Source organism: Pan paniscus, chromosome 1 (assembly GCF_029289425.2).
Source record: "Pan paniscus chromosome 1, NHGRI_mPanPan1-v2.0_pri, whole genome shotgun sequence".
Classification (NCBI taxonomy): domain Eukaryota; kingdom Metazoa; phylum Chordata; class Mammalia; order Primates; family Hominidae; genus Pan; species Pan paniscus.
Genome location: NC_073249.2, coordinates 73,093,711 through 73,117,191, shown reverse-complemented (window position 1 = coordinate 73,117,191; position 23,481 = coordinate 73,093,711). Strand labels below are relative to the sequence as shown.

Below are 23,481 nucleotides of genomic sequence, written 5' to 3'. Positions count from 1 at the left end.
TAGCTAAGGAGGGAATGGCTTTAAGCCATTTTCTTCATTAACTTGTTATTTGAGTACCTGAGTCCCCAGGAGGCTCTAAAAATCTGAAACATGGGGTAAATTTTGATGAGCATAAAAATAGCTACAATAGCCAGGAAGTATTAATAACATGAATCCCCTTTACCTAGCGAGTCAGTGAATGAGAGAAAGACCAGACTCCAAAAAAGGAATACAAGATCTCTTGGACATGATGTTACAGATTAGGCAAGATCCTTATCAGGCACTTTAGTTAGGATTTTGCAATTGTAGGGAACAGACCTGCTCATGTTAACTGCAGAAACTGGATTTATTGTAAAATTACATATGGGCTGAAAGTAGAGCTAGAGAGTTGCAGAGACTGTGGCATTCAGGAACTCCATCTCTCTCAAAGGGTACATATTTCTCTAAATCTTAGTTCATTCTCACCATTCATGTCTGTTAGCAATCTGCTAGATTACTCATAGTTTCTGCTCCCTTATAGCTTTAGTTTAAAACATTGCTTCAGCTTGCTCTGGCTCCTAATTTATCTCATTGAGTTTTTCCCTTCAGATTTATATCCTATTGACAGTTGCCACAGTTTCTCATAGTACCTTGGTTCAAATTCTGAAGACAGTCAGTGTCAACTGGCCTAACTCATCTTTACATGTTAGTTCGGAAGTCATAGGTTTCTGGCCAACCTTGGGTTTAAGAAACCGTGGCCAAAAGAGCAGGATAGCTGGAGGGCTCCTCAGAGCTCCAGGTCTGCAAATCTCTCTCAGCTGATGTCAACCCTACTCGGAGTAGAATAAGCTGGTTTTTCATCTTTACTTCTTGAGGATGAAGCTTCTGACATGTTTAATTCTGGTAATGTCCTTTTCTTTAGACCTTAGACCTTGGTATTCTTGGTGATGTAACTCCCACTGAATTTTAATGCTAATTTTACTCTTGGAATTGCATGATTTAGATTTCAAACCCAAATATGCTAGGCTATCCAAGTGAAGTACCTGGTTCATAGTAAAATTATATATAATATTTTATATATATACACGCACACATATATATAAAATTATACCAATGAAACAAAGCATTTTGCATGGATTATTTTATTTAATGCTCACCATAGCTCCAAAAAGTAAATATTTTGATTATATGTATTTTATACTTAAATTTAGATAGTCAAATACCTATCATTATGCAATAGCAGACATAAGTTAAACTCCGACTTCAGAGCCTGATTTTCCAACTGCGATTCTATACTGTGTGTTAAGTATAAGTCTTACACACCAGCAAAATGTTTAGCTGATAGTGGATAAAAACTAAGTATTTGTTGATTTTAATTATGTAATGATTATTTCAGAGAATACATTCTTGAAGAATGAGGGCAAGGAAAGGAAAACTACTATGGGCTTAGGGATTAGGAAATACTTTATAGAAGAGATGAGTTTCTTTTTTTAGAAGGAGTCTTGCTCTGTCACCCAGGCTGGAGTACAGTGGCGTGATCTCAGCTCACTGCAACCTCCACCTCCCGGGTTCAAGCGATTCTTCTGCCTCAGCCTCCCGAGTGGCTGGGACTACAGGTGTGCGGCACCATTCCTGGCTAATTTTTGTATTTTTAGTAGAGATGGGGTTTCACCATATTGACCAGGCTGGTCTTGAAATTCTGACCTTGTGATCTGCCTGCCTTAGCCTCCCAAAGTGCTGGGATTACAGTCATGAGCCACCATGCCTGGCTGAGTTTCTTAAAATATGTACAGTGTAGAGAGCAGAAAGAAGAGTTTGTTAGGAAAGGTCAATTACATGAACCAAAGTACAGATGTGCAAACATGTTAAGGCCACTCTAAAAAGAACAGCTTGAAAGGAGGAAAATTTCTTAGAGAAAAGTGAGGAAGAAAACTGGAAAAGTTATACTGGACAATAGTCTTAGATGTTGGGCTAAGGGATTTGAACCATAAGCAATTAGGAGCCATAAACGATATATGGATATATACATGTCTCTTTTAACAGATATATATGTTTTATTTTTATTTTTATCATTTTTATATTTATTTTTATTGATACCTAACATTTTATGTATTGATTGGGTGCATGTGATATTTTGTTACATGTATAGAACGTGTAATGATTAAGTCAGGGTTTTCGAGGTATCCATCACTTTGAGTATTTATCATTGCTATGTGTTGAGAACAATTCAAGCTCCTCTCTCCCAGCTGCTTTAAAATATATAATGCATTGTTGTTAACTATAGTCACTCTACTCTGCTGTTGAACAGTCGTGCTTATAGCTTTTATCTAATTGTATGTTTGTACCTGTTAACCTACCTCTCTTCATATCTACTTCCACACTTCCTAATCCTCTAGTATCTATCATTCTACTCTCTACCTTTGTGAGGTCAACTTTTTTAGCTCCCACATATGAGTGAGAGCATGCAACATTTGACTTTCTGTGTCTGAGTTATTTCACTTAATATATGACCTTCAGTTTCATTCATGTTGCTGCAAATGGCAGGTTTCATTCCTTTTTGTGGCTGAATATTATTCCATCGTGTATATATACGTGTTCTTTATCCAGTCATCCACTGATAGACACTTAGGTTGACTGGACTTTCTATTAAATGTATATGACTACTTGTCCCTCTGTCCTCCATTTGCCCTAATATCTCTTCAGTTTTTCCATATCTCTGCTGTCCTGTGCTGCATTTGAATAGCTGTTTTTTATTTACTGCCCAGCCAACTCTTTCTTTAGGTTTGGCTAACCGGCTTTTATAACTCACCAATAAACTGTTAATTTTTATTAGTGTACTTTTAATCTCCATAAGTTGTATTTAGTTCTTTGTCACATCTGCCTAGCCATTTTTAATTTATTTTTGTTAATTCGTAATTTGGATATGCTGTTTTTATTTTTAAAAGCATGTTAAAGTGATGGATACATGAACTTACATAAGTAATAAAAACACCCACAAACAAGTATGAGTGAAACTGGGGATATCTGAACAAGATTGATGGATTGGATCAATGTCAGTATCCTGGTTGTGATACTGTATTTTAGTTTTTCAAGATATCATCATTGAAGGAAACCAGGTAAAATGTATACAAGATTACTCTGTAATATTTCTTACAATGGGAATCTACAGTTTATTTCAAAAGAAAAAATTTAATTAAAAACATTAGGCATTTAAAAATATTTTACATCAGCTGCTCTGATATTTGGTATTACTGCTTGCTCTTCCTCACAGTGTTTTGTTTCTTCATGGGTGCTTTATGATTTTTGATTGTGAGTCCATGTTCCTTAAAACTTTATCTGTTCAATTTCTTTCCAGCCTGAGTTAAATCTATGCTGTGTTACTTCTGACAATTGCCTAGGGCACTACCAACATAAAACCACTTTAAAATATATTATTGGCATGAATTTTTTTATACCATACCATCTTATGAATTTGCGGTGCAAATCTGTGATATTTGGCTGGTAGTTACAATTCTCAGGGAAAATTTTCCCCCTATGTTTTGGGTCAAGGCCAAGGAATACAGGTTTTCTTGCTGTACCTCTTGATAAAGTGGGCTTTTTAATTTTTAATATTTTTGGTACTCTGTTTTATCGACAGTGCAGTCCTTGGGAATTCTGGCTTTATGTGAGGCTCTCTTATCGAACACCCTACCTTTGTAAGCCCTTTTTTATTCAAGATTCTCAAAAGACTGTCAAACAAGTTCCTGGGCATTAGGAATAGGGAGAGCCCTCAGAGAAGTCAGTGGCTTCAGAAAATGTTTATTTTCTAGATTCCTCTTTTAACTTTGTATGTGGAGTCTGAAGATATCCTTTAATCTTTTTCCAACTTTACAATGTATTTAAAATTTATTTTTGTATATTATTCACTGGTTTTAGTTGTTTTCAGTGGAGGGATGATCAGGGATTCTAAATTCTTTGTACTAGAAACAGAAGCCTTAAGCCATTGAATATTGAATATTTGAGTAATTATTCAGAAAACTAATCTGGAGGCAGTATCCAGAATCAGTGTTACAGACTAGGGAGCCTAGAGGCAGGAAGATGTGTTAGTAAGTTCCTATAGTAATCTAGATAGAAAAGGGTAGTAGGTTGTAAATGGTTAGGAAAATTATTTTTGCACAGTGAAAAGAACTAGGAAACTAGAAATGAGAAGAATTAGATTATGGTTTTTGCTCCAGCGTAGTCACATAATTTAAATATTGGCTCATTCATATTCATTCATTCATATTCAACAAATGTTAATTGAGTACCTGTTCTAGGCCAGACACTGTTTTCAGCTTTGTAGTGCAGTGTGGTATACAGCAGTGAAAACAAATTTTTCTTCTCTTATGGAGCTTACAGTCTATGAACTGTAAGACAAGCAATGAATAAACAAATGTGTAGATCAAAGGCCAGACAGTGGTAAGTGCTAGAGAAAGAAATTCAGCAGAATAAGGGAAACAGAGAGTACTTGCCATGGAAGCGAAGTGTATCCATAGAAAGTCTTACTGAAAAGATGATATTTGAGCATATATCTGAAGGAAGAAAGGGAGTGAGCCACGTGGAATCTAGATTTATTCCAGGCAGAGGGAACAGGAAGGAGCTAGCATGCCTGAACTGAATGAGTTAGGCAGAGAGTAGTTGGAGAAGACAGGAGACATAGAGCCCATATGGCCATTCTCAATGAGCTGTGAAGCTTCCAGGGCTTGGGCAGCAGAGGGCCATCTGTGGTAGAGTGGTACCTGTGGATGATGTGTAAAGAAGTGGCTAACTGCCCTGACTACCTCAGAGGGATATTGTGAAATTCACATGAGATAATGCTTGTTGAAAGTGCCTTGTGACTTAAAGATATTTCATAAGTGGAAGTGTTTGCGTTGGATTCAGTGGTGGATTTGATGAGATGATGGGTAATCTCAAGAAGACATTAAGGTGATTGAAGAGGAGATGTGAAAAAGGTATTTATCTCAGCATGGAATTTTACAAGGGCAGGATCATACCTTATATAGTAATAAGGATTCATCATGAGGCAGAAAGCACGAGACATGAATCACCCTGCCCCATAGGGAATCTGTACCCTATCTCCCCTCAGAGGCCTCTTTCCTATTTGAGTATAAAAACATAAAGCTGAGTACAATGAGCATGTCCTCTCTACTGTACTCTGCTTTCAGGAAGATTTATTGTTCAGGAATGGCTATGTCTCCTATTCCATAGCCATTCCTAGGAATGTCTATGTCTCCTAGTTGTGGTCAGTAGGAGTAGGTACTCAGAATTGCCTGCTGAATTAATGCTGCAAAGTTGTGTGTGGGGGGGAGTAGGATTTATAGGAATGAACTTAGAGTTTAGGATATAAAAAATGTGTAAACCAAGCTGGTGGAGACCTATGTTTGCAGCATTCAGTGGGAAAATAATCATGGATGTTGGGTGGCTGTAAGCTTCATGTGAAATGAAAGTGTGATGTAGTCATTAAAAATATCGCACAATCTTGGGCTCTGTTAAAAAGGAGAAAGAGTGCAGATTGCTGAAGGAGATGCTCCCCCTAGACACAGTCCTGGTCAGTTTTTGTCTGGAATCTGCACATTTCTGGGCAGCAGGTTTTATGAGGAACATCGACAACCTGAAGCACATCCAAGGTCTGGGGGAGAGTGGTGATGATTAAGATAGTAAAATGGCCCTGTTCTCTTTCTAATATAGGTTTTCACTTTCCTCTGCTTTGCTGAGAAGCCAATAGAAAAGAATTTTAAAAAGAGTCACAATGGCCTTTTTTGCATCTCATTCTATTTATTTATTCATTTACTCACTCAGTTTATAATAAACATTTATTGAGTATCTACTACGATTTAGACACAGTAGCAGACACTAGGAGTATGACTCTTGTCCTCAGTTCGGGTGGGAGAGACAGACATGTATGCATATAATTGCAGTACTGAGGAGAATAAAGCCAAGTGCTATCTTTAATTATCTTTAGCCCCCTAAGTCTGAATTTTTATGATAACTAACCAACTTGTCTTTCTACTTCCGGGCTCCCTCCATGTTAACCGCAAATTAACCCTGCACGCTGTCATCAAAATAATCATTCTAAGAATCATTTATATGTTGAGTGCTTTCTGACTAGAAGGACTCAATCTGGGAGGGAATGGGATTTGAGGTTGTTTTTGAAAGATGGGTAGTGAGACCAGTAGAGAGAGTATATTATATGGGGGCATAATGTCACAGAGAATTGGCATCTGGCATCTATAAGAAGATTTCAGATAATAACCATAATAATAACTGCTGTTTGTTCAATGACCTAACCATTAAAAGTGAAAACAAGGTAGCATTATGGGGCATTCACAGTCCAATATTAAAATGATGATTATTCAGACTAATTTCATGTGGCACATAATACTTTCATTAAATGCTTGTAATTATATATAAGTATTCTGTTCAATAGTTTGTTCTACCCCTTTTCCATAGATTTTAATATAATGGGAAAAGTCATCATCCCTAATTCTGTCATATTTGTACCTTTCTGCATGATCATTGACCCTTGGTCAGCAAATTGATAAAATCACATTTTTTTCTTTTATTAGTAGCCTAGTCCACCACAAGTTTTGATAAGGATATGTAATGAAGATGTCCTATGCAGTAGTAACCTCTCCTATCTGTAGCATTCTTGGGGAGCTATTAGAGCATCTTTATGAGATTAATTTGAGTGGCTTATATTATTTCAAGGCTTTATTGTGGCCAATATTATAATAAAACTGAAATCTAAGGAATCTTTTTCTAAGGCTTATTCCAATGCCTTTCTTAGCTTTACTTTCTTTCATTTATCCTACTCATTCATCCATTCATTCATTAACTCATCTGAATTTTATTTCCATGCCTAGAGAAATCCTTATATATTTTGACAAGTATTTCTAAATAAAAGGTTTCTGAAATAAGTATCCATTCATCTGTTTAGGTGCTAGTTACAACATACCTTTTTGCAGATAGGACTTAAATTGGATTTTATATGTTCATATAATACAGGAATTTAATATAAGAAATATGAATTTAAACAGGGAAAATGAGGACACATAAGAAAAGACTGGCCAGTTGCGGTGGCTCATGCCTTTAATCCAAGCATTTTGGGAGGCTGATGTAGGCAGATCACATGAGACCAGGAGTTTGAGACCAGCCTGGCCAATATGGCGGAACCCCGTCTCTGCTAAAAATCCAAAAATTAGCTGGGCGTGGTGGTGCATGCCTATAATCCTAGCTACTTGGGTGGCTGAGGCATGAGAATCGCCTGAATCTGGGAGGCAGAGGTTGCAGTGAGCTGAGATTCTACCTCTGCACTCCAGCCTGGGTGACGGAGCGAGACCCTGTCTCAAAAAAAAAAAAACACCAAAAACCAAAAAACAACAACAACAGCAAAAAAAAGGACTAAGGTAGTGGCAAATTCAGTATACAAAGTGATTGCCCATGTATTAGAATTAGAGTTCTGGAGCAAGGCCACCATTTTAGTTCTGAGCTTCCCAGAATCACTGCAAACAGGGAAGTAGGTAAGTTACATTGTTTACTCTATTTACAAGATGAAAACAAACAGCTTCTCAAGAGAACAACTGCCATAGGTAATCATACTGGACAGAAATTTCTCCTGGGGACTACATATAGAGGAAGCTATGTAGTGTAATGAACAATGTTCTGAACAATATCTTTATGCAAAAATCCAGTATCATCTTAAAGAATCAGTTTTGATTCTGCTCCTAAGTGCAAGAAAAAGGCCACTTTATGTCCTCAATGTCCTTTTCTAGAAGGGTTAAAATAATTTTATTCCAGCACAATTTTACAGAAGAGGAATCAAGAGAGTAGCCCTTTTCTGGAGGTCGGGGAGGAAGGGAGTCAGAATCCAAGCACTAGTGGCAGACACAAACTGAAGAAAGGACACATCTTTCTCTGAGACTGGAAGGAAGGAGTGGAGGGTGGATGCAGATTTATGAGTTGTTGGCATGCAGGCAGAGATTAGAAAAAGTTTTTCCTGGTAGCCTTGATCTTCTTGATGAAGAAGGCAGTTGTCTCTTGGGAGGGGGAAGATTGCTGGCAGGGTAGAAACTTGAGGGAAGTGGAGATTGTTCACAGTAGCCTCTTTCCAGTCAATCTTCAAATGCTGAAATGTGAAGGAAACTTATGTGTCTAACTCCATTTCCTTCTTTCACAAGTCATTGTGGAAAAAAAGCAATTCTGAAACCAGCTGCTTTAAACCTCTAAGGAGGTGCAACCAGGTAAATTCTGAAAGACATAATTAGCCCACTCAGATTCAGAGTTACAGAACTTCACTGCTGGACCATGGGGACCGTCTTGTTCAACCATTTCATTTTATTTATGGATGAGGAGGCGTCTCTCAAATTACAGAGCCAGTTGATTATTGGATTAGATAATCCAAAGAGAAGTCAACTGGCTCTTGTTTGTTTCCCCACTGCACTGTATTCAGCTACCCAAGGTATTGGGCAAGAAGCAGAGGACACTATGTCAAAGTCTATGCCTCAGTTTCTGCATTTCATTCCATGCTTCCACTTCTCTCCATAGCCTCAAAACTATCTTTTGAGGCTCAGAAAGAGAAGTTTGAAATCATAGATTTCTTTCCTAGTAGACTCCCTTGCCTTTGTGGCCATAGGTTTATCATCGTATTTTTCATCTAGTTTTACATAAAATAATCATTAATAGAGTAGATAATGCTGGGGAAGGAGAAAAATAAGGAACATGATCAGGTGTGAAGAGCGTATGAAGAAAAATTCAGAATAAGAATAAAGCCGAGCACTGCCTGTCAAATGGGTAATGTGACTTCCAGGAAATTTGAATGGGCTAATTCAGTGTTGTCCACAGTGGGGCCCCCAGAGAGGCTGCAGGCTTGGTGACCAAACAGCATCTCTTTTTGCAGTTGGCATGGAAAGCAGCCTGCAAGTCCCAACTTAAAAAGAACAAAGAACTATATGCCCATGCTTCATTGCAATTGCCACAGGAGAGGTTGGGAAATAAGGAAAAACTCCAATGATGAGTGGGCTGAGAAAGCCATATCCTTTTTCTAGAGCAGGCAGTATTCTGCTTTGAAGAATGAGTAAGCTATTAACCCAACCCAGAAGCGGGGCTGGGAGGGCAAGAGAGATAAAGCAGTTGGATAGTGAAGGGAAAGAGGGGAATGAGAGGAGGCACTTTGTCTTTCTTTTCTTTAATTTGAACTTGTTTCTTAATTTACCAGCCTTTACTAAGTGTCAAATGGAGATCAGATTGACCCATCTATTGCCACATGGAGGGTCTAACTTAGTCATTTTCCTAGAGATATTGAAGCTAACTTAATTGGGCCACGTACTGTCTTGTATCAGGATCTGGTGTTAAGTCATCCTTGCTTGAAGCCTATTAAATGTTCGCAGTTATTACATATGAAAACCTGAAAAGTTGGCCAGGAACTAAGCAAACCATTTGAGATCATGTTTCTTTCTTAATTTCCTCCCTGTCAGTTTTCATGCAAGGGCCTTATCAGATATCTAGAAACTTCATATTGTGACTAAGCAGGGTTTCAAGTATGGGTTTTAATGAGTTAGTCCATTATTTCATTTTATTTCAATAGCTTTTTGGGGACAGGTGGTTTTTGGTTACATGGACGAGTTCTCTTTTTTTTGCATTTCATTATTTATTTAGATGTTTAAACTCTCACACTACATTTTTACAAGCTGGTAAACACTGACAAATTATTTCTCCCACAGTACTATAACCACACATCCCCAGGCAGTATAAATATATGGTTGAACTAACATTAATGCACATCACCATTTTATCAATTACATAGTAAAACAAATTATCAAGTATCCAAATATTAAGTTACACAGCTCGAAAGGCATGTAAAATATTAGATGTCTTATCAGTTCATGAGCAGAAACCCACTTCTTTTTTTGTAAGTGAGATTGGGAAGAGAAGGAAAAAAAATCACACTTTCAAACAAAAATAAGTCGGTAAACAACTTCTGATAAGTATGGAAAAAATTACAAGAACTTCAGGAAGTTTATGATTATAATAAGAAAGCATTTCTACCTTTAAAAATATTTTACTAAATTAAAGAGCATATTCTATATGTTCTGTACAAGACAAAGGCAACATTTTGCTAAAAATAATTAATAGCTCCCTCCCATTTTTTTCTCAGGCCCTCCCTGTTAAGCTGCACCTCAGAGTGCAAATATTAAATTAACTGTAAGACTTTTTTTGTCTGAAGACATTAAAGACATGTGCTTTTGTACAATGTGATTTTCACAATGGAGGTTTTTTTTTGTTTTGTTTTTGAGACGGAGTCTTGCTCTGTCGCCCAGACTGGAGTGCAGTGGCGCCATCTCGGCTCGCTGCAAGCTCCGCCTCCCGGGTTCATGCCATTCTCCTGCCTCAGCCTCCCGAGTAGCTGGGACTACAGGTGCCTGCCACCATGCCCGGCTAATTTTTTTTTCTTTTTTCTTTTTTTTGTATTTTTAGTAGGGACGGGGTTTCACTGTATTAGCCAGGATAGTCTCGATATCCTGACCTCGTGATCCACCCGCTTCGGCCTCCCAAAGTGTTGGGATTACAGGCGTGAGACACCACGCCTGGCCTGGAGTTTTTTAATAAAAGCACAAAGTGAGATTTATAGAAACACATGAAATAATCACTGTAAGGCTTGGTTAAAAAAATATCAATGGCTAAGCAAACCTGATGTATACTAGTATGAATGTGGGAGACGTAAACATAAAGTGAGCAGACAAATCACCATGTAAGCCCTACTTTCAATGTTTGAAATGACTGAAGGAATAAACCACATAAGGTCTAGAGTGTTCATAGTTCCTGAGATTTTAGCTCTGTATGGTGCTAAAAACATACAAGTATGGTGCTGGGTGTTTTGGCACCTAATCTTCCTAAATTTCTTATGTATCGATAAGATTCTGGCATGGGAATAGATTTAAACACGTCCTAACTCAGTACTGCCTGATTTTGGGAAAGGTCAGTTGGTATGAATGACAAGCACATTTTATATACTGACAGCAAGAATCTTTTGCCAAATGTCTAAATAGGTTGCCTGTAACCCAAACACAGAGGTTGCCAAATCTGTCTAGCTTGCGGCCTGGTAAAACTGCCTGTCAGTACTCCTATGGAAGCTTCATTAGACTTACTCGCTAAGCCAACTTGTTGGCTAATGTGTATAACAAATTAGGTCCTATGTCAAGTTCCACTTCCAATAGCATTAGGCACCCCAGTTTTATTGAATGCAACAGTTGTTTATATGATTGTTGGAATCTTTGAAGCGCAGCCGCATTTTAGGATGATACTTCTCCAAATACAAAAGTTGCTTGCTTTTAAAAGCTCCACGCCGCTTTTGTCCTATGAATTGTACTGCATCTTCATGTTTCATTCCACCTTCAACTGATGCTAGGGCAACAAGTACTGGAGCTCTCCCAAGGCCTACGATGCAATGAACAGCAATATAACAACCAGGTTCTTCACAAAACTTAATTTTTACAAAATGTAACCAATCAGCAACAATCTGGTTGGATGGTGGTGCACCATCACCAAAAGGCCAATTGAGAACATGGATACCTTCTTTCTCCCCAAGAGTAGGGTCATAAGTTGCTTCACATACTCTTACTATTGTGGTAGCTCCATACTTCTTAAGCTCCTCTATAAATTTATTTAAGGTCACATTGGTTGGATTGTGTGTAATAGGAAATCTCATGTTCTTGTATGTGACTTTCACAGGAGCTGGGTGGTTCATTCGAGGTGTATTAATTTAGTTAAAAAATACTCAATAGGGTTATGAAATAATTAAAAAATTGAATACAGAAATGATTCAAAGAAACTGAAGTCTACTTGAATATACTCCACTTGAAATTCTCAGTGCTTTGAGTGTGAAGTTGTAAGTAATGATAAATGAAATGAACCTCCTAGCAAGAAGCAGCAATTCTGCAATCCAGTAATACTGAGGCAACAAACAGACAAGAAGTGCACTCAGGTTTACCCCATCCAGGTCAGAACTCTTGTAAAATGCTCTGTGGATTTCAATTCAACACTTTTGTGTCCAGGATAACCACTCTTATAGGGGCTTTTTGGTGGAGTAGTAATCAATTTCTACAGCTCACATGTCTGAATATAGGTTGTGCTGTGCCTGGCAGTAATCTTCACTGCCCTTCAGAAACTCAATGTGTGACCAAGAACACCACAGAACTGAGGAATGTATTTATTCTCTGAAGATTATGGCCTAATCATACAGCTGGTCCTGAGGCAGCAGTGACATAGGGGGTGGCAGGCGCTGCAGGGCAGGAGGTGGCGGTGGTCGTGGCAGAGTGGTGGTGGTGGTGATGCAGCAGACAAGTTCTTTAGTGGTGATTTCTGAGATTTTGGTGCATCCGTCACATGAGCAGTGTACACTGTACCCAATTTGTAGTCTTTTATTTCTCACCCCCTGAGTCCCCAAGGTCCATTATATCATTCTTATGCCTTTGTGTTCTCATAGCTTAGCTATGATACTTAGTTTTTCATTCCTGAGTTACTTCACTTAGAATAATGATCTCTAACTCCACCTAGGTTGCTGTGAATGCCATTATTTCATTCTTTTATATGGCTGAGTGGTATTCCATGGCGCATATATATATATCACATTTTCTTTATCCACTCATTGGCTGATGAACATTTAGGCTGGTTCCATATTTTTGCAATTGCAAATTGTGCTGCTATAAACATGTGTGTGCAAGTGTATTTTTCATATAATGACTTGTCTTTTTTGGGATAGGTACCCAGTAGTGGGATTGCTGGATTAGGTCCATTTTTGAGTAAACTGTGGTGCATGGAGAAGGTTCCAAGTCCAAGTAAACTCCATGGGAAATTGAAAAGGTGCTCCTTCTTAGGGAATCAGGACATCTTATTGGTTGAAATGACTTGTCTGAAAATCTAAGCTGACTGAAACTGTGCTCAGTAAAGGAAGGTTGAGGCCTGTAACTAGGGGTTTTGGAGCTGTGAGAGTGATGTTTGGAGCAGCTAGATGACATACTAAGTGTGAAAGCTGGAATTTGAGAAATGTAGTTAAGTTGCATCATGAAAGACAATTCCCAGGATGTTTCTGACCCCAGTAAGTACTGATTAGTGTGGTCTCTTAGCCTTAGTTTTTCCACTTTGGAATGTTGCAGATTTTTATATTAAGCTAAACCTTGAACTTGGCCACTATAGATTGAATTTTATGACCTCCATGTGTAGTTCATATTCTGAGTCCCATTTTGTCAAAACAGTTTTCCCAGATGTGCCACCTAAGCCTTCAGGGGTCATCAGATCTATGTCTTATTTTCAGAGACGGGCCACCATTGACCCAGTGCTTCTTAGTTACCATACCAAAATACTCAGAGAAAAAGACTTAATTGTATTTCAGTCAACCACTCAAATGAACTGAGAAATAAGAAAAGATGCTAGTCTTGTTTGCTCCATATTAGTTGATATTTTAATTAATGAGCTTTTGCCAGTTTATTTCTCTGTAGTGTTGTGAAAGACAGCATGAGAAAAATTGTACTGTGTGCATTCGCTCATTTGTTCATTCATTCAAACAATTTTGTAAACATAGATGATGTCCAAGGCCCTGTGCCTCTGTGAGGTTTACCAGATAAATGAGGTATAGTTTTAACTGTAAAAGAATTTACAGTCTCAAGTAATTCAACAAATTCTCTCTTCGAGTTTAGTATGTGTGAGGCACTAGGATTAAAAGAGTAATGGGATTTGTATTCATTGCATCTCTGTTTTAGAAACCACGAATAGTAAAATACAACTTCCCTCAAAGTGTTTGTAATCCAGACTGGGAAGTGGGCTGTGGGGGCATAAATTATAACTAGAAGTAGCTATTATACTAGATAAATCATTTGTCACATTTGAACCATTAAGTATTATAGGGGTTTTAGAGACAAGAGAGGCCTCTTCCAAATTGGGTCATCAATAGGATAGCCATATAATTTTTCATCCAGATTGGGACACCACTGAGAGTCGAAGGGGGTATGGCTACTAATAATTGAGAAACAAACTGGTATCACCCAGGTAAACCAGGACATACTTCATACGGGAATGGCTCATGGAGGAAGTTGCATTTAAACTGAAACTTGCAGTAAATTTAAACCAGAATTACGAATCTTTTCTCAAATACAATATCCCATTAGTACCATCTTTCACATGTGTGCCTTGGAGCTGCCTTAGAGTTAAACAGATTGAAGTTAAATTGTTTCAGTAAATCAGTAGCCAATCAATTTTAAAAAGAGATCTGAAAGCAACTTATATCTACACAAGCTCTAAGAAGACTACTATATGGCAAGGTGTTCTCTATGTCAGAGAAAGTGCATAAGTTTTAACTCAGGTGCCAATTTTGACTGAATGACGTTAGATTCCTGAAGCATGGTATTGAGAAGGATTCTGAGACTGTAACCTGATTCAGTGGGAAAGAATGCTATGTTTGATTAACAATGTCTACTATGGATACAGGAAGTTGAATTGGTGCTGCTCATTTGCTTTCTCTTATAAAAGGATTTATATATAATTCAGCAGGTAATTTTTGAAAATAAGTATACACTGTTTAGCTTACCACTTTCAATTATTAAATCTCTGAACAAGAGTAAAAATAATAAAATTAAATTGAATAACTGTTCTTAGTGCTAGGTGACCTTTTCTATGGGTCTTTCTGTAATCTGCCATTTTTCTTTTTCATATACTTTTGAACGAACTTAAATATATCAAGTAATATGGTCATCAAGTAACACATTCATGATACTACAATACTACTGCAGGAAATTGAGTAAAGGGACCGGTAGTGACTTAAAGTAACTCAGTAAACTCATAATAAAACAATTCATTGATTTTGGTGCCTTATCTTAGGGAAGGGAGTATGGTGTATTGAAGAAACCACTGGATTGGGAGGTAGATGTCTGAGTCCATTTAGGCTGCTATGACAAACTATCATAATATAGGTGGCTTATAAGCCACAGACATTTATTTGTCATAGTTCTAGAGGCTGGGAAGTCCAAGACCAAGGCACTAGCAAATTCAGTGCCTGGTGAGCATCAGCTTTCTGGCTCACAGATGGCACCTTCTTGCCATGTTCTCACATGGTGGAATGGTGTGAGGGGTCTCTCTTGGGCATCTTTTATTAAAGCACTATTTCATTCATGAAGGTTGTGCCTTCATGATCTAATCACCTTCCAAAGTCCCCACCTCCTAATGACCATCACCTTGGGCATTAGGATTTCAATATATACATTTTTTTTTTTCGGAGACAGGGGAGAGACACAAACATTTAGACCATAGAGAATTTGGATTTCTTGTCCAGCTTTGCTATTAGTTATATTGATGCTATTTAGGCCACCTACTTCTTAAAGTCACAGTTATTTAGTCTGCAAAAAAGGAAAATTGATTTCTGAGGTTCCTTTTTCAAATTAATAGTCTAGACATTTCAAATCACATTTCTTCTATAATTATATACTTTCTTAATAAAGAACTAATAGTAAATAATTTAGGCTTTGCAGATCTTACAATTTCTGTCACAACTACTTCATATTATTGTTGTAGTATGAAAGCAGTCACAAACAATATGTAAATGAATGATTATGATTGTGTTCCAATAAAGCATTTACAAAAATAGTTTCTTGCCTTAGAGCTTTAGTTTCCCAACCCCTATGTTAATCTGTCTTACCAGATAATAGTTATCTGTTGCTGAATAATGAAAAATTATAGCTTAAAACCACAAATCTTTATTATCTCACAGTTTCTGAGGGTCAGAAATCTGTGAGTGGCTTAGCTGAGTATAAAAAGTAATTCAAAATTTATGTATGTTGTCTCAAGATAAATATTACTTGATTTCCCCTTTTCCATATTTTCCTCATAAAGGTATAACAATATTTTTATGGACTCTATACTAAAGGTACATTCTGCCTTCAGGTATAGAGATGCCAGAGATACCAGCAAAGAGGTTAAAGTTTCCACAGAGAGGGATCAAGAGAGAGGAAGGTAGGTGGGCAAAAGAGTGGCTCCTAAGTGAGAGAAGACAGCAGGAATAGAAAACCCCAGGCCAGAAGGAGTTGTTGAAAGACTAAAAGGAAGCATAACTAATATATTCATAACAGGTAAGAATGTTGCTTCATGAATATGTTAATAACTTAATCTATTCTTCTGAGGTTGAGGACATCTGGTAATCATTGATCTGAAAGCTACTTGGGGTCTTCTGAGATGTTCGCAGACTAAGTCATTGTTTTATTTTTTTAATCCAACAAGCATTTGTTGTGATGAAAGATGACAAGCCACAAATCAGAAAGTATGTAATGTGCTCATTAGGAAACTCAGATTTTGCCTTGGGCACAGTGATAGACAAACGGGGGATATCCTACCTACCGGCCAAAGCTGTTGTTCTCACCATCATCCCCCTTGGCACCCTGGCTCCCTAACCCAGTTGGAATGACTGACACCTCTAGTAGCTACTATCCAAACTTTCCCATAAGACCTCACTCTTCCAAGTAATTTAGCACACCAGGCCTTATTTAAGAAACAATCTGAAACAAAAAGAGAAAGAACGCAATGGTGGTTGTTTTTGACAAAGCCAATTTCTTAGAAGTAAAGATTGAAATTTCATTCAAAACCAGAAACGACCAGTTGATGGCAACAATTTTTTTTTTTTTTTTGGCATAAGCAACTACTGTGAGGAACCTGCTCTGTCAGTGAGGAGTTGATCAGGTTCAATGGCCTGTCTGTTATAGTAACTGCCTCTAGTGAACACACCACCCACATATGCCAGGAAACATTGCTCTTTCTTTAAAAAGTAATAATAAAGAACACTTCATATGAATTATAGAGTGTCTTTGGCCAGAGTTTTTATTAATATTTATTATTATTTGACAGCACCTTTATGGTGTTCTCATTAATCAATTATACTTAAATTTGAAATATTTCACAGCTTTTTTTTTAACTTAACACCTATTGAGGGTAATAGAATTAGGGTTTAGAACACATGCAGGAGAAAGATCTCATGGTGTTCTCTGCCCAGAATGCTGAGAATTAGACCTGAATTGGGAGTTGTTGCTTGCAGAGATCATGAAATATCAGCTATCTGTAGTTTGTCTCCATTTCATAGTGCTTCTGAGACACTGGGGTGATTTCAGGCAGCATTTACACTGAGTTGCCTGAGGAAAGAGAAGTGTACCAGTTTATCTTTGTACTGCCAGAAATGAAAGAAATGATATGAGTCCTGATTTTTGTGTCAAGCACTGAGGTAAATATTTTACATTTATTTCATCATTTAATTTCTATACTGAGAAATTAGTTTTATCCTCATATGATGGATGCAACAACCTGAATCTCTCACAGTTTGCTAGGATAATATAGCATACAGAACATGGTAGGTACTCAACAAATTTGTGCTAAATAAATTTGTTGAAGGTATAAATATAAAAACTGTGATCTAAGGAGGTCAAGAGTGATCTCTGAAGATCGAATAGGTCTTAGAATGATCAGCTTAGACCACCAACTGTGCCCAGAGGTCACTTACCAGCTGGTTTGCCTCTTGTTTGAGATCAAGGTATCTTGAAGCAAATGCCTTTTCTAACTTAATAATGGTAAGCCATAGGAATGCACAGCTCTTTCTGAGGTTAAGGTGTTGACTTTGAGCACAGCTGATGTATAGAGAGTTGGTAAAACATTATGTGCTTAGTATGATATAGTGGGACTTTCAAAATCATGCTGCTCTAATCAACTGTTTTGCCCATTTAAGTCCAAGAGAAATAAAAATGGGATAAAATAGTGTCTTAGTCCATTTGGGCTGCTACAACAAAATACATTAGACTGAGTAATTTATAAACAATAGAAATTTATTGTTTACAGTACTAGAGGCTGAGAAGTTCAAGATCAAAGTGCCAGCGAATTCGGTGTCTGGTGAGGACCTTTTCCTCAAAGACAGTACCTCTGTCTTCATATGGAGAAAGGGGAAAGGCATCCTTTGAGCCTCTTTTATGAGGGCACTAATCTCATTCATAAGGGTGGTGCCCTCATGACTTAATCACTTCTCGAAAGCCCTACCTTTTAAAACTATCACATTGGGAATTAGATTTCAACACAGGAAATTTGGAAAGACACATTCAGACCATAGCAAATGGTAAGGGAAGTCACTGACTACCAGCTCAACATATTTTGTTCCATTTATTATTATTATAATCATTCTATAGCTGCCCCAAGAACTTCCATTTTCATTCCCACTCTCTGGCCTAATGTTTTTCCCTTTCTCATTCTGCTCTGAACGAAGTCTTTTTGGTCAGATAAGTCAATGTATCTTTAATTCAGAGAAGTGAAACGTTCCATGTGTGTTTCTGATAATTTACTGTTGCCACATGGCTCATTGGGAAGTAAAGAGTTTCTGAAAGTCAGGAGGCCATTGAAATGAATAGTGCAAACTTCAGCAATGCCAGGAAGCATTAGAGCCACACTCATTATAGTAGAGGCATAAAAACAGCTAGTCCTCCTTTTACATGGGACTGTCCCTAGTGAAGACATCCCTCCTGGAACAGCTGCATTTTCCCCTTCCTTCCTTCCTTCCTTCCTTTCTTTCTTTCTTTCTTTCTTTCTTTCTTTCTTTCTTTCTTTCTTTCTTTCTTTCTTTTTCTTTCTTTCTCTCTCTCTCTTTCCTTTCTTTCGTTCTTTCTTTCTTCTTTCTTTCTTCTTTCTCTCTCTGTCTCTCTCTCTCTCTCTCCTCTTTCTTTCTACAAGGTCTTACTTTGTCACCCAGGCTGGAGTGCAGTGGTGTGAACACAGCTCACTACAGCCTCTTCCTCCCAGGATCAAGCGATCCTCCTACTTCAGCCCCCCAAGTAGCATGGACAAGGTGCATGCCACCATGTCCAGCTAAACTTTCTATTTTTTGTAGAGATGCGGTTTTGCCATGCTTTCCAGGCTAAAGCTGCATTTCCTACAGGGAACGGATGAGATAGCTGTCCTGGCACTCAAATGAATAAAATAAAATATACAGAATTCTTGGGAGACTTCCTAAGGGACCAGGTTTTTGTTTGATTCAATGTAAATACATTCAACAATATTTCACTGAAGACCACCTATGCTCCTTCCTCTATGTTATGTCCTTAAATACACCCATTAAAATTGCTGCACATCTGGGCAGATGCTCTGCCTGTTTCTAGCACCTACCTGAGGAAATAGTGTGGATGACTGAAGTAGTACTACGGGGGTTCAGATTTCCTTGAAAACTAAGCCTTATAAATCATGAGAGTGACGGAACACTAATTCCCAAATAGCAGAATGCATTACATTGTTTCAGGTCAGTGATAGCATCATTGTTTTAGTGATCAGAATACATTAAATGCATGCCGATTTTGTCACCTTTTTGGTTAGCAAGGTACTTAAGACCTTTCTTCATTTTCCTCTTATCTATCATTCTACTCTCATCTCTCATCATTCTCTAAATTCTCGTTATTTTCCAAACACATCAAGCTTCTTCCCATTTTCATTTTTTTGAAGAAGTCATTCCTTCCTGCTGGCATACTGTTTTTATCCTCTATTTGATACACTTATTAAGATTCATCTTAAGTATTCCTTCCACTTCTATCCCCATCCCAGTCCTACCTCTGTGCTTTCATATCATATTTATTTACATTGTTGTAATGATTTTAGGATGTTTGGGAGCAAAGTCTACTGGGACTATTCAGGAGAAAGGTGAAGAGAAAGAGAACTTGTCAGGGCTGGGACAGAGCAACTTAACCAGGTTGCAGGGCAGATCCCCAGGAGGGCAGGCAGGAGAGTGGATGTATAAGTGGGTGGGCAACAGCAATAAGCAGCCAAGGACACTGTGGCCAAGGGGCACTGAGCCTTCCGGAGATCCTCCACACAGGGATGATATCTGGGGTCTACATTGTGGGCGATTATTCAGATCAAAGGACTGTTGTCTGTAGGCAGTCCAGCTGTCAGAAGGAGTTTAAGGCCAGTGCTAGGTAAGGAAATTGGACAGTAGACTTGGTCAATACCACAGGAGTAAGAAAGCCAGGGCTCACTCTGACCCACTGGACACTGAGTCTGACAGCATCATCAATTCCACCCTGCTGAAAAAGCTCCTGTTCAGATAGTTAACTTAGAAGCTGAAGAGGGAGAGAAGACAGGAGGAGAGTGTCAGAGTCTTCAGCTAGAAGGAGTGAGGAAGGCAGAGGAGGACTGTCATTTTGGCAAATTAGAAAGGTGCTACTTTCCTAGCACTAGAACACACACCCTTCCAGATTAGACCTCATGTCTCATTCGTCTGTGTCTCCCTGGTGCCTAATACTCTGCCTGACATGTAACAGGCTTTCAATAAATGTTAAAGTGAAACAGCAAATCCGTAAATACACAAATAGTCCTCAGCCTCTATAAAACACACTCTCTGTTGCACTATCTACCATTAGTTGAATAGAAACACTCAACTAATATGTTGGTGATGCAATACATAATTGTCTGATTATAATTCCCCATCTTAATTTCTCATCCCACTGGCATCCCATACTGAAAAGTATAGTACATCGAATTTATTTCAAAAATAGAGTTGGCATAATTTACTTTTTATTATAAAAATGTCATATGTGGAGAAGAGTATATACGACATACTTGGCAATGGCTTACACCAGTAATCCCTGTAGTTTGGGAGGCCAAAATGGGAGGATCACTTGAGGCCAGGAGTTTAACATCAGCCTGGGCAACATGGCAAGATCCCTGTGTCTACAAAAAATTTAAAAAATTATCCAGATGTAGCGGTGTGCACCTGTAGTCGAAGCTACTTGGGAGACTGAGGCAGGAGGATCACTTCAGTCTAGGAGGTGGAGGCTGCAGTCAGCTATGACTGTGCCACTGCTCTCCAGCCTGGGCAACAGAGTGAGACTCTGTCTCTAAAAAGATTTGTAAAAATTTAAAAAAAATTACAAAATACCACATAACTGCATTATTTAAATAATTTACATAATTTAAGTAATTACAGAGTTCACACCACCACTCAGGTTGAGACATAGAACATTGCCAATGCCTCAGAAAGGCCTGTGTATACATTTCTGTCTGATTTCACTCCTTCTCTTCCCTCATATCCTAATTTTTCTGATAATAATTTCTTCCTTTTTCTTTACAGTTTTATCATTTATGCATGTGTTCCTAAAATATATATTTAGTTTGCTTGGCTTTGAACATTATTTGAATAGAATCTTCATATATGTATTTATTTGTGTGTCACTTGCTTCTTTGGCTAAACATTATATTCGTAAGATTATGTTAATTTATTTTGATTTTTTTTTAACATCTCTGTTGCTTAGAGGACTGGAGAATATGTTTACCTTTTACCCTTAGTATGGAAATTTCTGAGTGAGCTATAGTGTACAGCCATGCCCCTCTCTCAGAAAAGTCAAACTGACAAAACAAACATTGAAGGTGGTTATTTATTTTACAAAAATTTCATCATAATAGTCATTTAAAATGACTGGGTTAAAAATAAAAACTTAGACAGTGTTTTGGAAATTCTTATCAATGGAGTTATGTTAGAATTGATTTCACATGGAGGTCAAAAGGGAGTGCATTTGAGGGATGGGGAAAAGAAGAGTGTAATTAACATGAGGATTAGGGAGGACAGCTGGAGACTTGATGTCCAGACAGCACAAGGTGATGAGAAATCTCACTACCTTTTTGGGCCAGGAGCCCAGGGAAGGAAGTACTGTATTTTTGGCAATAAGATTGAGTGTGTGAACAGCTGAAGATAATACGTGTTTTTCCTTTTTTTTTTTTTTTTGACAAATTTCCACTATGTTGTCCAGGCTGGTTTCACACTTCTGAGTTTAAGCGATCCTCCCACCTCAGCCTCTTAAAGTACTTGGGTTACAGGCCAAGTCGACATGCCCGGCTTGTTTTGCCTTTTGTATCTGAGGAGCTTCCTTTATTTCTTCCTATTTTCTTAATAATTCAGGCCTGTACATCCAGACCTATGCTACTGGTACTAAAAGAAAGACTGGCTCTGTTCTTGAGGCATCTAGCTACCAAGACGGTGCATTTTCCTGTTAATTACTCAAGTGATTTTAGCTATACAGACTTGATAACATTCATATGTGTCCACTGGTTTGGCATCAAATCCAAAAAGTTATCAAATAAATAACTACTTCTGAAAAAAGTTTGTTGGATTAAGTCAACAACTTGTTACCCATAAGTTGTTTTTTAAAAAGCTATCTGAAAGAATTCAAATTCTAGATAAGAATCTGACAGCTGGATGGGATAGCAAAGATCTCTAAGTCTAATCCCCTTAGCTCGAGAGAAGTTCAATAAATTGCACAAAGAGCAGTGACTAGACCTAGGTCTCTTAGTTCCTGGTCGAAAGCTCTATCCACTGCCTCCAAGTTTTCATTTAATTTATCTGGTGTCTATAACTGAATTTTATTTTAATGCTATTCTTTTAAAAAGAGTCTTAAAGAAGGTGTTATTTTCATTATTTAAAAAATACATTTTTGCATTGTAATTTATCCTTCCCTATATGAAAAACTCAAGATACTCTTTGAGGGTGTAGCATGTCAGCTTTAAAATCAGTCTGTCTAGGGGAGAAACCTATAGAAGGTGAGAGGGAAATCTAGTTCACGATAGGAAGGCTGTTTTTGGGTCAGAGCCTGTGAAGGTCACCCACATAACAGTAGGAAAAGCAGAGTGTAAGAGTCCATGGAGAAAGTCAGGTCAGATGAGAAGGTGAGAACTTGCTTAAATGCTCTTCTCAGTTCCACTTCCCTTTGAAATACGCATTAAGGTAATCAGTTGAGGATTACTTCAGGTTGTGAGGAGAAAGGTGCTAAGGGTTTGAGCAGGGAAGAGAAGGTATGAAATGGTCATTAGGCGAGCAGGAGAATGAATGGGCCAGAGAAATGTAGTAGGATCTGGACTGCAGAAGGGCCACTCAAGATTAAAGACCATGCATTCAAATTGAATCCAGACACCATATTTCCATGTTTTTCTCTGGTCACCATAAGCTACATGGGTGCAGACAGTTCACAGAAAGGTTGATTTAGCTAGGTTTGGGATTTTGCCAAGGGAGTACAATGAAATAGAGAAAGCAAGGGCAGGGGGTTCAGAATGTATGCAAGGGAGTGATCTGATGATGAAAAATTATTATGTCTGTGTCTCAGAAATCCTTGTGTCCTGTAGACCCATTTGCCAAATTCAGAGCTATGTTTAGACTGGGACATAGTAGGCTCTCAATAGATATTTGCTGAATAAATATCATAAATATCTTTCAATTAATGAACTTGTTATTAATCATAGATTTATACTACCTTGTTATGTACTGTGGGGGAGACATAAAGAGACATGCCTTGATTTCCACTCTAAAGGACTTTATAATCCAATTGATAAATAGAAAATGATGTGAAAAATATAATAAAATAGAAAACAAAAGCCTTTTGTGAGTGTTTGTATGTTTTGTAATGCTATTGTTTAATTACTATTGGATATTTTCTTTGAATACTTGCTACCACCTGAGCATAT

General features: G+C 37.9%; 2 protein-coding genes across 2 annotated transcripts in view; one reads left to right on the top strand and one right to left on the bottom strand.

Annotated features, from left to right (window-relative positions):
• The window catches only part of PAPPA2 (pappalysin 2), a 642,477-nt gene that overhangs the window by 398,603 nt on the left and 220,393 nt on the right, over window positions 1-23,481 (top strand). The gene's annotated exons all lie outside the window — the stretch shown is intronic.
• Window positions 11,207-11,719, bottom strand: LOC100984026 (protein tyrosine phosphatase type IVA 1-like). The gene has a single exon (XM_008978352.2). It carries the CDS (start codon window positions 11,717-11,719, stop codon window positions 11,207-11,209), a length of 513 nt encoding a protein of 170 aa, XP_008976600.2.

Bases quoted from the DNA above. Each gene is read 5' to 3' on its own strand.
- LOC100984026 (XM_008978352.2), bottom strand. From the start codon at position 11,719: ATGAACCACCCAGCTCCTGTGAAAGTCACATACAAGAACATGAGATTT.